The sequence below is a fragment of the Amblyomma maculatum genome, chromosome 8 (genome assembly GCF_055883805.1).
Source record: "Amblyomma maculatum isolate TAMU_Amacu chromosome 8, ASM5588380v1, whole genome shotgun sequence".
In the NCBI taxonomy this organism is placed as follows: Eukaryota; Metazoa; Arthropoda; class Arachnida; order Ixodida; family Ixodidae; genus Amblyomma; species Amblyomma maculatum.
Genome location: NC_139351.1, coordinates 119,606,091 through 119,622,264, shown reverse-complemented (window position 1 = coordinate 119,622,264; position 16,174 = coordinate 119,606,091). Strand labels below are relative to the sequence as shown.

The window sequence follows — 16,174 nt, the reverse complement described above, 5'->3', positions numbered from 1 at the left end:
TTCAGCCTTTGCATATGATAGGCGAGATCTCTCCGTGTTCATTCTTTATTCTTATTAAGGGCCTATATAAAACTACAGCATAAGCTTTCTTCTAGAATTTTTACATCACATTAAGAATTTCTTGCACACTGCTCTAGCTGTAATCAGGACCAGTGTTGCCAGATTGGAAAATAGTCGCGCAACCAGAACCTCACCAAAATTTATTCATAACCTAAAATTGCCTTAAAATTAATAAAAATGACCAACAATCAAACAGCCATCACTTGTCTTACTAAAATAAAACTGTATGTCATTCACTTCTAATCATTACTTTGTACATCATTAGCTCTTACCGGAAACTTGCTATGTAGCATATCATCGGCGATAGTGAATTTCACAAGCCACGTCTCCCTAAAGGCTAATGTCATGCGAACCCATATAATCGCATCCAGTTTTCAACAATATCTTGTTTCTGGTTTGGTTTGGTTTGTAGGGTTTAATGTCACAAAGTGACTGAGGTTATGAGAGACTGTATAGTGAAGGGCTCTGAAAATTTTGACCCCCTGTACTTCGTCTTCACACACGACTCGACTGAAGGCTCCTTTTATCGCAACATTGGACACTGGGCATGAAGGGCAAGCCAGTGCATAGAATGCTTATTTCTGGTAGAGCTTAATGTTCAACCACAGCATTTCCATATTTGAAAACTATGATCCAGAATTTTCCAGAATACTTTGGAAGTCTGACGGCCTTCCCACCAAATTCAGCATAGCAATCTGCCGTTTTGCACCTATATAATGTCCTGGTGGTATTCGTCAGTTGAGTATGCGGTAAAGTGGAAGTTGCAATTTGATACAAGGCTTGTGAAGGGTGAAGTCCACTCATGCCATGGAAAATCGTTTGATTAACAGAAAGACGCATTTCCACTTCTTTCAAAAGTCACTGAGAAGGACTAAGGAAGTCTTGGCAGTGCTGCTTCATCTCTTGCACGATATCTTCATTGAGGTTTGACCCTAGGAATCACCAGATTTTGTCTGGTGTAGTCATTTGTGTACTAATAATAATTAAAAAAAAAAGCCTGCATTTCTTAAATTTAACACGATTTTCTAAATATGGTGGCAAATCTCACCGGTTAGCGACGCTGATCAAAAGCCAATCGCATTGAAAAAAATTCAAGTCCATCTATGTGCTAACAGCTTTGCTGAGAGCCCAATAAAAACATGCAAACCTATTTTCTAACAGTGGGCATCATTAGGTATTTTGGTCTTTATAGCTTTATAGTAGTTATCAGTACGATCTTGTGTTCTGTGTGAAACAGTGAGTGGAGCAACAAACCAGCCATTGCCATGGAGTGTCAGAAATACACACGCAATGCTCAAAGTTTTCATTTTTTTTTTTCTGTTTATGTTACACATGACTGCAGCAGAAGTCACGCAATTCCAAAGGGTACAGGTCCAATGAACATGTGATCATTTCTTGCCGGCATCCAGTGCCCTGAGGTAAACCAAGTCTTGGCACAGCACGTTCATCAGAAGAACAAAAAAGTAATTGCCACAGAAGAGGACTGTCGAGCATGAATGACCAAAATAATGCCAAACAACACTGGCACTCATCACATGATGCGTTTTCTCATCCACTTAAGTTGACGAACGAGACAGCGGATGTGCAAAGTATTGCAAGGGCTGACTTAAGACAGTCCATACTTTCAAGGTTGAGAGTGTTACCATTATACTCAATTCTGCTATTCTTGCAAACTAGATCATTCGAACTTCAGGCTGCTTAAGTCGTCTCACCAAGAACAAACATGATCAAACTTTCGGGCAGGCAGGCTCGGAGAACACAAGTTCACGCTGTGTACAAAATGGTTCAAGCACTGTACGGATATGGCATTGGTTATCTTCCAGTTAAGTGTACAAGCTTTGTGAGCCTGGATGACAATCAGAAGATAGAAAGACAGCTCCTTGACAAGAGGCAAGGTGCGACAATTGATCGATCTTGGAAAAGCATGTGACTAGTACAACTTTGCCCAGCATGTTAAAAAGCTTGCCAGCGCCAGCCCTGGATGTCTGGTTTGCCCATGAGGGCAATGTCCAAAAGGCGTGCACACAAAAAAGTATTGCTGGCAAGTATTCTCCTAAGCTTTCAGGAAACATATCACTTCAGATTGGTATAATGTTGTAAACAAGGTGTCGTTAGGACCTAAACACATATTCAGCCAAGCCATGCCATTACTGTATAAAGGAATACATTAAGAAGAAAATGAGATTAAGATTGCATGTCTTGGATTGCTCTGATCAATCTTAGGGGACATCCAAGATGAAATTAACACCAAATCCAGCATTATACTATACGCTACTGAAGTATAAATAATTTTTCATCTTCCACTAAAAGAGGAATCCATCAAGGGAGCCTTCCACCATGCCAGTGACTAATGACATACAGCTTCACAGAGTTATACTCAGCAAGGATTTTATGACAATTCAAGTTCCAAGGAATGAAAAAGATCTGTGACCACATGTGACCCTCGGCACAAATAAAAAGAGAAGGACAAATAAAAGCACACTACCTTAGCTCTTCAGGCAAATAGTGCTCTCTGGTTAAAAAAGAAATCAACAAACAAAAATAAGCCCAAATGACATTATATAGAGTTGCAACAATGTTTCGGCAAAAGGCAAAATAACAAACACAAAAGGAAAGTGCAATGAGGACAGAGACAGCAATGAAAATGACAGAAATGTCAGGCGGACATGACGAGTTGCAACAACCGGTCAGGCTAAAACATTTTCACACATACTTCTTTAGAAACACACTCACACGGAGTCTGGATTAGAGTAGAAAAAAAGAATCTAATACAGGAGTAACAAAAGTCTTGTAGCAAAAACAGTTCGTCGTGCCTGCGCTTCCTTGTCATGTATGACATTATGTAATAGTCTACAAAAACAAACAACGATGCTTACAGCAACATCACCTAAGGCCCGACCTGGGCCGAATCAACACAACCTGAACTAGGTCACCTAGAAACCTAGCCCAGGCATTTGCAGCCGAGGCCCGTAACCTAGACTAGGGTAAACCTAGACGGCACACACTTCGTAGTTGAGTCCGTGGGCAAAGCGTTCGAGGCACACGTACAGCCAAAGAGGCATAAAAGGCGGTCCGCGCGAACGCTGCAATGTCACTTTGCTCTAAACATTGTGGATGGAGGAAGATGCTCACGCCGCACGTATGCAGTTCGAACACCGTAAAAGCAGACGAGACCGGCACAGTGGGTGTCCAAGGTCCGCTCGAGGAAAGTCAGTGTTGCTAACATGGGTGCTGCTGCTTCTGCTAGATGTTCACATCCTCCCTGCTTTGGAGGTGAGACACGCACTTCAAGGGGCCACCGTAACTGTCTCTTCCAAGAAGAAGGAAGCTTTTCCTGCAGAGAGGACGCTCTTAAAAGGCTTCAGAGATTCAGCACAATGTCTTGCGGCAGATGGATTGCTATCAATACACTCGTTCATGGCGCCCATTTCACAGGCTTGCTTCGAAACTTCCAGATTCTTCTTCGTGACAGTAAAGAAGCTCACTTAATTTGTTTCTCGCCACATGTCTTGTTTTCTTCTTAACCTTACAGCAATAGCAAAAAACTGAAACATGTTCTCTGAGAGCACAATGCCCCCCAGATCATGCTGCAAGCTGGAACATTCTCATCCTTCGCTTTTCATTTGTCAAAGCAGGCCAGCCTACTAGTCCTCTCTGCATACACACTGCTTTGCCTTCCTCCTTGAGCAGCAGAATGTCCGCTGCGCTCCACTTTATCACGGTAGAAAAAACACCTGTGCCAAGTTCCAACACCACTTGCGTTGTTTCACGGGCTTCTTTGTGGGGAAAAAAATAAAATAGATTGAAAATGATGTGTCCATTTCCATCCTTGTTTCCTAGTGGTACAAAATGTCCCGCATGTCCCGCTGAGTGCGTACGCATGAGTGCGTCTCCTCGTTCGCACTGGTGCGGTGGTAGAAAAGCGTTAAGACGAAATGCCACCTTCCATCACTTTCCTGCCAGGCCGGCTGGCAGGGTGCTGGACACCTCAGTGTCGCAGGGGCATGCCCTTTGGGCGGGGCGCATGCACGTGTGGCTCGCAGTCGCAGTTACTCGTGCGTGCCTCGTGGTGGAGGTGGACCTTGGAACATCCTAGCATGTGCAGCCCTCATAGCTGAGTGTCACCCATGTTGCACAGGTTGTGCGACTCGATGTACGTCAACAGGCCCCGGTAGAGAAACTCGTACTGGTTCTGCATGGGAAATCCAAAAATGAATCATCATTAAAACTATGCAATAATAAGGTAAAACACACTATTCTCCAAGCCTACTGAGTGGAAGGGGGGGGGGGGGGGGGGAACTTCACTGTGATGCCATCCAGTGGCAAAAGCTTGAAGCACTCCACTGGTGATGCAAAGGAAGCATTGATTTCCACCGCAAAAATGTAATATGACAGATGCTAAATGGAAAAACGCCATGCAGCTAAAATATGGTGGAGAATGCAGCAAAAGAGACAACGATGCAGAAGAAACACACACACAGACAACAACGATGTATCGTTGCATTATCCTTGTCCGCATGTGTTTCTTTTCTGTCGTCTGCTCTGCTGTCTGCATCATGCTTGACCAACTAGCTCAGTGATCCACTGTATTGTCCTGCCTAAAATATAACTAATATTTTACCAAGATGCGGTCATATAGAGAGATATGCTCCGCTAATCCTAAGGCTTCACGGCAGGTACTTGATCTCGTATGATTTTAAATGCCAAATTAAAATTAACATCCTTGTTTTTTCTTCGTGCACTGCTTGAACTTCCTATTATGAGGCAAGCTCTTTCCAGTTCCACCATAGCCTACCGACACACATTTTGGACATTTTTGTTGGTGCTTTTAGACCTGTCTCAGCACTATCACAAATTTACGTAGAAGGCCTTCATTTTTTGCATCGTTGGCAGCATATTACTCGCAACTGCCATACGTCAGCGGCTGCACATCTGAAAAGTGATAGCAGACGACAGAAACGTTTCTCTAAGAGCAGATGGCATGCGGGAGATACTCACGGGTGTCTGCAACATGCAGTGCCTTTGGGAACGAGTGTAGCGCGCTGCCTGAAAGACGTCCACCCTTTCTTCAGCCTTCAACTGCTGAATCAGGACACTCAGTGTCACAAATACACTACTCCTGTCTCCACCGCCACTGCAAATCGAAGCGAGAACAAGGTTAGAAAAAAAAAGAAAGCAGACGGCCTGAGGTTAGCATCACCAATGCCACTCTGCTGCCATCATCAAGGTAAGTCTCTTAACTCATTCGTTCCCGCAAGCAAATGACCGTTTTTCATAAGTCGCGAAAGATATCTTTTTTTTGCAATTACAAATAATACTGCAGCACATATTGCAGCATACAAAATTGCACATAATGAAATGCTCTTTCCATAAACCCAAGTTCCAAAGCAAAAACGTTATTAGAAAACATACAAAAATCAGAAAATCGTGATTTTTGTGACGAGTTGATAAAAACAAGATAAAAAGGGCACAATATCTATAGATGCATTATTAATCGCCAAAAAAAATTTAGAATATACATTTTGAAGAGCAATGACCCAGGAACAGTGTTTAAAAAAAAATAAACTATGTACAACAGCATTCTTCAGCTACATAAAAAAAAACTGCAAGTGGAAACAGCCTCATTTCTCGTTTCATGCGGTGAGACACAAGGCAAAACTGCTGCAAACTGCCTGTAAAGGCCAGGTATACATGCTGGACATGCGGCAGACCTTCAGGAATGCGCTTCCGTGAAATAAATCCACCAGAACTCAGAATCAAAGCTCACTAATGAATAGCAGGCACCATTTTCGGGTAATTATCAACACTCAACACTGTATATAGGTAACAAAGCCGACAATATGATTCGATATTTGACTTACTAGAAGTCTAACAAAAAAAAAAAAATTGATGTTAATATACTGCATTAACACAAGTGGCAGATTTTTTTCTACAAATTCCGTGCCTCGATTTAGCACTATAGGTGCGCTTCGTGTATGAGAAACGATCCCAACATGCCAAAATCGACAATTTAATGCACTGATCACCAGTGATAGATTTTAATAGGCATCGTAACGAAAGAGTTATTTCTTTAGCCCAGATAGCCATGTCACTGAGAGCATCATCGGAAGGGCAATGTCTCTGTTGAACACTTACAATGCCAAAAGATATTGGAATTCAAAGAAAGATTCGCACATTAAAACAGTTTGCAAGCTTTTTATTTGTTACGAGAGATGTTTTTTGTTGCTGCACTTCTCGTTTTCATCCAGACGTAAAAGTACCCCATTTTATTTGATAAAGAAGTCAGAACGCCTTTTATCAATTATCGGTGTTGGTTTGTTTGTGCTCTTGCTTTCGCTCAGAAGCAAAATTACGCGGTTTTATTCCATAATAAACCAGCTGTGAGAGTAATGCAAATTATGTTTCGCTACTCGTCTCTTCGTGAAGTTTGCACACACACACACACACACACACACACACACACACACACACACACACACACACACACACACACACACACACACACACACACACACACACACACACACACACACACACACACACACACACACACACACACACACACACACACACACACACACACACACAAACCATAAACCAAATCGAACTTGCATGATTTTACTACTGTGGTAAGACACTTAAGGTGGACAAAGTAAGCAAGAGCACAACTCATCCCTGATTTCCCTCTGTGCAGTCTATATTCCTCCCCTGCAGGTGATTATGATAGTGCACTGATGTGTGTAACTATGTTGTTAATTGTTTGCATGACCACAATAACTGGTTCCCACCATCGTTAAAAAGAACTGTGCACTAACCACTAACCAAAGCTTGCTTAGCACACTTGTACTGAGTTTTTAGCATTAGTTTAGAGCTCCACGACGCTATTTTTTCCTCAGTGGAACTGAATTCTACTTTTTTAGGAACAATGGATAAAATAAGGAAACACTTTACTGACCTCACTGTGAAGCAGACAAAAAATGTCACGAAAAATAGCCTTCCATTTTTTGTTTTGGGAGTGTCAGACGTACGAGGTAATATATTGAAGGGATCTTGCAATGTTTTCTTTTTGTGCTCGTCATTGTGAAAATTCACCTTAAAATCCTTATGAAACTGTGCCATTCTTCAGTCAACACACCATACATTAAACAAGTGTACGTTTGCCAGTAATACACCTGCTACATTATCAATTGAAATCTGGAAAAAGTTTAGCTGACCACTATGTTTTGCCTAAGGTAGTAAATGCACTCTGAAATGATTTTTTTTTCCCCCGCAGAAAACTGCATTCGCATAATGCGTAAATCCTCATCATCAGGCGGACTATACCCTCTGCAAGGCAAATGCCTTTCCTGTATTACTCCAATTAACCTAGTCCTGTGCTAGTTGCATTCACTTGACCCCTGCGAACTTCCTAACCTTGTCCGCCCACCTAACTTTCTGCCACCCCCTGCTAAGCTTTCCTTCCCTTGGAATCCAATTTGTTACCCTTTTTGATCGGTTGTCCTCTCTACGCACCACATGCACTGTCCATGCACATTTCCTTTTGATTTCTATTAGAATGCCATTAACTCTAGCTGTTTCTCTGACTCACTCTGCATGCTTCGAATCTCTTACTGTTACGCCTACAGCACCAGCGGTTAGCAGTAGTCTTCTCTGATAATGACTTGTGGCAAAAGTGACGACACAATAGTAGGAGAGAAAGCACATGATTGAACAGACCGGCACTGGATGCTCCTGATAACGTACCTGCAGTGGACTGTGACAGGTCCCCCCGTCGGATGTTGAGCTTGGCACTGCTGTGCGCACTCTATGAGCGAAATGATGCTGGACGTGCTGTCAGCGTCAATGACTGGCTGCCCAACCCAACCCAGGTACTGGAACTGCGTCGCCCGATGGCCATCTCCAGACTGCAAGCGGAACAAACATAAGCGCTGTGTTCACTCCTGCTCCAAGTTCATTCAACACAAACAAATTTATTCTGTAGAAATTAAAGAGATGAGAGATTAATTTGTAAATAAACAGAGTGCTAATAATTGATCTAAAGATGAATAAAAATCCATAAACTGACCGGTAAAATGGACCTTTCTTGATTTAAATTTGCCTAATTAGAGATGACGCAGTGATCTTATTGAATTAGATTCCAACTATTAAAAGGGGCTCTTAAATAATTGAGAAAATTTGCAAATTTCTTGTGTTCCCTTCAAAGTTTCAACTAGCGAGAGTTGACTTTTGGAAATGTTGCTGGCATGTAATAAGACAAGTATCATATGTTAATAAATTGTTCATAAACAGACCACCTATACAAAGATAGGTTCACTATATGTGTATTTTCTTTTCATAAGGCAGGTTAAAGAATGTAGCAAGTAATATAACTAGCAGTTTCTATGGTGGCAGATGGCGTTTTGATGCTACATGACAGTACGAGTAAAGTGAATGTAATTAGGAGATCAAAGAAAGCCAGGTTACCTTAACATTGATGACATCAAACTCTCGTTTGATGAAGTAGTTGCCAATGTCCTGTGACACAAACTTGACCTTGACGTAGTCACACATGAGCTCCCCTTCAGACGGCCAGTACTGCTGGCATTTAGTCTGCATGACAAAAAGGGCCAGGCAGGTTGGAGAGGTTATATCTCTGAGGAAAGGTGCTGAAATTATTTCCAACAGGATGCGCTCTGGCAATGTCAACTGCTTAAACGTTATAAGCTGTCAAACACGGTTTATTTACTGGCATTGAAATACTGCCAACCAGTAACCAGTAAGGGAACAAGTGCAAGCTAATGACATTCTAGTCGAGATCACAAAAAAGAAATAGGCATAGAGAGGACATGTAATGCCAAGGCGAAGGCAAGGTAAAGACAAGTCAAGTGTAGCAAGGTAAAAAGTTAGATAGTTAGGTGCAGGGTAGATGAGATTAGGAAGTTTGTGGAGATTAGGAGGCTGCAGATGCCCGAGGATGGGTCAATGGGTTCAGTCAGGCTGGTGATGCTTATGACATCATAGCTCAGTTTGGCAAACACAAAAAAGCAGCATGTGCCTACCTGTCCCTCGCCGAGCTCGGAGAGCATAACAATGGTGGAGATACACTGTTCCTTGATCATGCGCCAGAACTCCACAACAGAACAGTCCAGGGGGTCTTGCGTGATGATGAAAGACAGCGATCTGTCGTAACCCTGTGAGAGCATCAAAGGCCAGAGGAATAAGTTGCAGGGCTCCGATAGCTGAGCGCGGTTTGGTAGTGTACAGGGAGAAAGAATGCCCACTAACAACTTTACTAGAGTTGTAGGTGAGGATGGAACCTCTTCAAAAGCCGGTTTTTAACCATGGCTAAGCAAAAGCTGCAAACATTCTGTTCAAAGTTGTGTTCACGCAAATACTATTTCCTGAGAATGAATTGAACCATGAGAATGAAGATCAACATACCTGAACAAATGAGGCATTAATGTACGATGAATGGTCTCGCGAGGGTGACACAGGCAAAATAACTCTGTTACAATCATCTGCAAAACAGAAAGGATTAGTTAGCAGCTTGCTCCGTAAAACGATGACAAAACATTCAAAAGCACACGGAGAAGTGTGCACCTAAAGATGCGACAGGAAACAAAAAAGAGTAGCAAGAAGGGTGAAATATGCAAGGTAAACAGCTAACAGTGCATAGATAATTGAGCACAAATGCAGTGGTTAGCTAGTATATCCATCGTAGAGAAATCATTTCACAGTTACATCGTTACCGAACAGTAATACTACACACGTATAAAAGAAGCTAGTATTTCATATTGCAAAATCTAACATTTCATTTGTGCGACACATAACGCACATATAGGCAAGTAATTGTTTCAGAGCAGGAGATGTTACTTTAATTGACAGGCTATGCCTTCGTATCATGTCGCATAATTTTTAATACCCAAAGCAGGATGTGCACAAATGAGAAAATCGTGCAGTGTGAACTTACATGGTACAATAAAATCATATCTATTCTTTGCTACATTCATGTCCATCATCCCCACACAACATGTCTTGGGGTCTTCAATAACATCACCTAATTTCTAGGGAGACAAAAAAAAAAAGAGAGAGAGGCAAATTACACATCGTGTCTGAATTCTGAAGCAAGAGGACTTAAAATATGCAGTAATTAAAATAGAAAGAACATCATGCAGTTTTACCTCAAATTCCAGAACCATTCCCGACTTTTCAGAGTTCCCCAACTTCTCCTTCAGTTGAAGGTAGTGGTCCCTAAGGTGCTGGATCTCAATCTCCGTGTCCCCAAACTGTGCGTGCTCCAAGAGAGCGCGGTAAATGAAAATGTACTGCTTCTGCAAAAGGTTAGAAAAAAAAGAGGGGGGGGTAGAGAGGGTTAAAATAAGTTACAGATTAAAGATTAAAGATCATAGTGAGAATTGCTATCCATAAAACACTTATATACTGACTTTATTTACTGCTTCCACTTTAACTGCACCATGTGTGCATGCATTAGCCTGTATGCAAGAAAACAAATTGCTAACTTGGACTTGGCCAATGTTCTGTCAGATAGGTATACTCTCAGCTGTATAAAGTAATTTTGAAGTTGAGATAGAAAAACGGCATTCGCTCTGTAAGAATGAGCTCTATATTTCTTCGAACATTATGAGAAATTGTTAGGAAAAGAAAGTCAATACTTCAGATGGTTGATTAAGGGATTCTAAACATTCAACTGCAAATAAAAATAAAGGTGCCATAGTTACATGCTTGAATTGTATGTACAAAAAAAACAAATATCAAGCGAAGATGCAATATATATGTGGTGCAAAGCCTGAAGTTACTTATAATAATAATAATAATAATAATAATAATAATAATAATAATAATAATAATAATAATAATAATAATAATAATAATAATAATCGGTTCACAGGAAAGGAGAGGCACAGTAGCTGTCACACTTGTTCTGTGGACACCTGAACCATGCCCTAAGGAAAGGGAGGAAGGTGGGAGTGAAAGCGGAAAGAGAGAAAGGGGTGCCATAGTGGAGGGCTCCGGAGTAATGACCGCACGGGGATCTTTATCGTGCACTGACATCGCACAGCACAGGGACCTTTCTTCATTTCGCCTCCATCAACGACCGCAATATTACCCAGATTGCATGCCTATACAGAAGCATTGCAAACTGCCTTAGGCATCACAGCAGGACAGAGCTTTGCATACCAGTGACTGGACAAGGAAGTTTCTCTGCTTGCGAAGGCTAGCCACCCAGCTGAAGATGTCCACTTCCTCCGTCTTTTCCAACTCCTCTAGCAAAGAGTCGATGGCCACAAAGGTTCCCGTTCTCCCAACACCAGCACTGCAAAAAGAAAAGCAGAGCTTAGCAGTTGACCATAAGAGCAGTGCAAGTCTTCCTAGGTAACTACTCAACTTTGCAGAGACAAAAATTAGGCGCAATCATAAAGGCTAAGAAAAAATATAGTCAGAACTGCGATCAGTACTACTGCTGAACCCCCCTTGCACTCTTGTGTTATTATTTGAGAGCCAAGATATGCTTCTTTTTTAGAGAAATTTAATCTAGAGAGTATCATTTCTCATTTTAACACCTCTTCTTTGATCAAAAGCATCATCAAGCAAATGAAAAAACAACAAAATAAAAAAAATAACTCTAGCCACTACATGTGCTCAGCCTGTAGACTTGGTGATAGTGAATGTGTGTGTTTTGCAACAAGGACGAATGTAGCTCATTTTGGTAACAATTTCATCAAAGGAGTCCCTTTATGTAGGTAAATGGTCACCTAAGCATCCCAGAGTGACCATGAGTGCACGCTTGTAAGACAGTGTTTACACAGGCTGGCTTATGTTGAATTCCAATGGCAGATCTGGATCAGTTTTTCTCCTCCGTTTGGGGCAGTAGTATTCAAATGGCAGAATGGGAGCGAGAACTATCTGTTCCAATGGCAGATTGGGATCAGGCGCGGATCCCAGATCGCTTTGTGGAGTAGCGATATTGGCTCCACCGAAATCGGTGGATTTGGCCAGAAGCTCGTGCACTGCGTCTCATGTTTCCGCTTCTGCTCCCTGGTACGTCCAGCGCATCCTCGCTTCATCATCGTTGCACGGTGGTCCGAGCAGCTGTGGATTACATGAATGCTGCACCTGCTTGCAACCTCCAAGGAGTGAACTTTCACTGTGAAATCACTGCGGTGAATAATCTTGCGCAGCGGGCTGCATCAAAATTGAGCAAGGAGCGGGCACCACCAAAATCAGGCATATCGCAGAGGACAGCCATTGCAGTGACGCTGTATAGACGAGCAGTGGCTACCAGTTTCAAAACAAGCTGCTACAGCATAAGATCGAATAACCTATCTCCTATCTGTTGTAAGCTTTTCTTTCATGTTAACCTTATAAAGCATATGTCACATAAGCTGTATGCATGATTCTCAATGTTGTTCCTGCACACTTCGGCGGCAGCAAGACTATGAAACCCCACAGCTAGCCATGACAACATAGACATTCGAAGCACATTTTTTCGTATTCGGATCTCGTAAATGGTTCCGCATTACAACTGATGTAAGAACAGTGTTTCTAAGTATCCTTTACGTTTTTTGTGTTATAACGAGCGAGCCCCACAATTTTGCAGGTAGGAAAAACTTGCATTCCCTTCACTTGAGATGCCGTAGCCCTGCTCTCGGTGTCAGCAGCTTTTTCAAACGGTACTCTGCCACTTCAAAGAAATGCGTTACCTTTGAGTCAAGATTTGATTACGCATTATCAGAAACACAAATATTCATGCTATTAGATATGCTTATTTTGACAACAGTTGCAAAAATGTACTTGCAACAGAGCGAAGGTGATGGCCTACATTGCAGAGGGCAGAGCCACGAGAACCAGTTCTGTGCGCTGATTGGCTTATGTCCACTGCAGAACATGCTCCCATGGGAGCGAACACATTCCAATGGAAAATATGAAGGAGGGGATCTGCGCCGGAGCGATGCGCTCCATTTGTGATCTGACCAAAAGCTCGCGATCTGCTACTGGAATTCAACATTAGACATGTTTTGACTGCTTGGTTCACAGCTAGAACATTCTTCACAGCTCCCATCCTTGTGCTTTTGCTTAGTTGAGGCCAGCATAAAGCCACTTTTCTGCTGTGATGCATTTTCATTGAATGGATTAGGAAATGCAGCAGTACACAAAAAAAAATAACCTAAACAATTATGACAAATAAAAATCTGGCACGTGAAAATTTTGCCCATGACCCAGGTTTCTCTTTAATCTTTTTATGAGAACTCTCGTTGCGTGACTGATCCAGTAATTCTGCTGGAGGAATGTACTTTTTGCAGCCAACAAAAGCCAGACCAATACCTGCAGTGAACGAGAAGTGGCCCTCTGTCTGAGACGTAGTGTTCGTTGACACGCTTGATGAACCGGAGTAGCCATGAAGGCTGGTCAGGAGCCAGGAAGTCTTTCCACATCGTGAAGTGGAACTGCAGAATCTCCCGCTCCTCTGTGATGCCATCCTGATGTAAGTGGAACCAAAAAGAAAGCCTTACAGAGTGGCAATTGTAGACAACCATACATGCTCTTGGGAAGAATAGTGATGCTATTCCTGTGTGCTCAGGCAGTTGTCAGCAGTCTTCTAAAGCAAGACTATTCTAATTACTTTGTCATTGGGCTGACATATGCATTCAATAAGCGAGTGAGTTCACAGAAAAAGAAGTATAGTTATTGCAGATACATATTAGCCATGGTACTGTTTGGCTGCACTGAATCTGAGTCTAAAATCAAGTATTCATTAGAATGCAGAATCTATTATATTAATACCGAGGCATGTATGCAAGGTTGTCCTCAAGGGTACATTGTTAGCTGAGGTTTTACAAAAATGTAATGCAAAACTTTTTAGTCCATGTGAGGTTTGTTCATGCATGAAGATTGCAAATTGGAGTAGTTTTTAACCTGATCTTCAGAATGTCTGCAACTTAGGACAGACAGAGGTCTGAGGGATCAACATGCTTGGGACTTCAGCAGGCTGTTGTACTTCTTTTTTTTTTTACTTCTACGCTTGGCTTCTGACCCAGTTCACACAAATGAACAGCATAACCAAACTCTGCATATAAGTTTGACATGTTGTTTAATAATTCATGCCAACCTGAATTCATAAAGTTCAAACGTCAAAAAAAAAAGTACAACTATGTTCAGCCATTTCTCAAGAAAGTCAATGACACAGTGCCTCTACAGACTGATTTACAAAATTTCAGCGCACTATGAAGTCAAACTTACGTTCACTAGTGTGCAAACTTCGTTTATTAGTGTGACTTCTTGGCCTCAGGTCGAGACTTAAAAATTTTACCAAAAACAAAAATGCAATTTTATGCTGAAAAATAAAGAATGGGCACTCAGTGTGAATAAGGAATAAACATGTATGCAGGAAAAAAAGAAGTACCTCAGTGTGCTCGACAAAGAACCTGCGCACAACATAGTCCGAGTATCTTTTCGCTGTGATGACTCTGACGGTGTACTGTTTCTCAATTTCCTTGATTCCTTCATCGGACCAATACTGGGCGCATTTCACCTGTTTTAAAAATAAAAAGAGAGAAAGCACAGAGTGAACAATAAGTGGCATTTAAAGAAAGAAATAACAAAGCAGCACTGCATCATACGGAAACCAAAGTTCACAATAAATGAAGAACTCAATTGTTCAGGACACCAATGTAGTGTAATTAACCATAATATGCGGCGTATAAGTCAAACATGCCTGATGATAAGCCTTGCTTTCAGAAGTAGTAACCTCTTATTACGAGCAAACAAGACCAATCGATAATTTATTTTTGCAAAGAAGATTCTAGCTACCTTTCCATTTTCTTCTATTCCAGTCAGCATGACGATAACTGTAACACGGTGCTCCCAGATCATCCTCCAGAAATCAGTCACTGTCCGATCCAGCGGACCCTGTGCACAGATGAAGGTCTTCTTCCCACCAAAGCCCTGCAGGGATGATGAGATCACACAGCATGAAATCAGAGGCAACACATAATTCGATCTCACTGGTAACATGCACGAAACATTACCTAGCCTTTGCAAGCCTAACCTGAACGAACAATTTATACGGGCAATTAATCGCATAACTTAGCACACAGTCTTAACAGCTCTCCCTTGTTATGCATTCTCCACACTTAGATTCACAAAAATTTTACAACACATTACTAATCACACCACTTAGCACACAGTCCAAGCAGCTCCTCTTTGCTATATGCCTCATTCACACCTTATTAACCCCGGCTATGTCACAAAGGTCAGAGCACATCGATTCCGGAGCTCAGAAAGAGCTGCATTACCTCAACGAAGTTTGCGTTGATGTAGTCCGAGCCGGGAATGCCGTCGACGGGGGAGAGCTTGACTCTTGTCTGGTCAACTGTAGGAGAGCATCAGGAAATCTATGTAAGCAGCAACCAGGAACTACTCACACTGCACAATACATGAAAATGAGGTGTGTATATTCATTTGGGGAAGAACGGTGGAAACAATTAGTAGACTCACAAGCTTTGATGTCCGGGTAGCGGTTTTTATGCATGTTCTCCGGAGCGTCCGATGCATATGTCGTTCTGTCCTTGAATTTCTCGGGCAACATCTGTGGAGGCAGTCACGCATTCATCAATTTCTGTTGTTGTGAGCCAAATACATGAGCAAAGAACTTTTGGATATATATATATATATATATATATATATATAATGAGGAGGCATTGAGGCAAATGAAAACACATCTGCTTCAAAATACATTACCCTCCACATTATACTGCATTAATCCCATTTTAGTACATTAGATTTACAACGCCAGCAAATAATACAAGGATGACTCGTGGTATAAAAGTCTTGAACGCCAGGTGTAGAAAGCGCAAACAAGGCCACTCCAGAGTGCCCTCGATTTCTTGTTCTTTTTACATCAACACATGATGTACACTTGATCTCGCACGGATGAACCATGGATAAATATGTCTCCACATCCAAACACTGATCAGAAATACAAACCTCAAATTCACTCTGAAAAAGCAGGTCGCTGTCACAGTGACGTTTCACGAAGGCTGTTGGCAAATTGTCCGCCGAGATGGGGATCGAGTTGGGAGAATTCATGAAACTGCCTCCTGAAATGACACCAGGG

At 41.9% G+C, this 16,174-nt stretch overlaps 1 protein-coding gene across 1 annotated transcript in view; it reads right to left on the bottom strand.

Annotated features, from left to right (window-relative positions):
- Positions 1–1,325: 1,325 nt before the first annotated feature.
- LOC146182322 (tyrosine-protein phosphatase 69D-like) overlaps positions 1,326–16,174 on the bottom strand; it is an 87,944-nt gene continuing 73,095 nt past the window's right edge. Inside the window, exons 15-29 of the mRNA XM_084575929.1 lie at positions 16,045–16,157; positions 15,556–15,646; positions 15,354–15,430; positions 14,869–15,003; positions 14,462–14,590; positions 13,384–13,538; positions 11,239–11,374; positions 10,221–10,370; positions 10,010–10,103; positions 9,481–9,557; positions 9,099–9,230; positions 8,524–8,649; positions 7,804–7,964; positions 5,059–5,194; positions 1,326–4,252 (exon numbers count right to left, since the gene is read on the bottom strand). Coding sequence (XP_084432055.1) covers positions 4,169–4,252; positions 5,059–5,194; positions 7,804–7,964; positions 8,524–8,649; positions 9,099–9,230; positions 9,481–9,557; positions 10,010–10,103; positions 10,221–10,370; positions 11,239–11,374; positions 13,384–13,538; positions 14,462–14,590; positions 14,869–15,003; positions 15,354–15,430; positions 15,556–15,646; positions 16,045–16,157 — 1,796 coding nt within the window. The 3' untranslated portion in view covers positions 1,326–4,168. The remainder of the gene's footprint in view (positions 4,253–5,058; positions 5,195–7,803; positions 7,965–8,523; positions 8,650–9,098; positions 9,231–9,480; positions 9,558–10,009; positions 10,104–10,220; positions 10,371–11,238; positions 11,375–13,383; positions 13,539–14,461; positions 14,591–14,868; positions 15,004–15,353; positions 15,431–15,555; positions 15,647–16,044; positions 16,158–16,174) is intronic.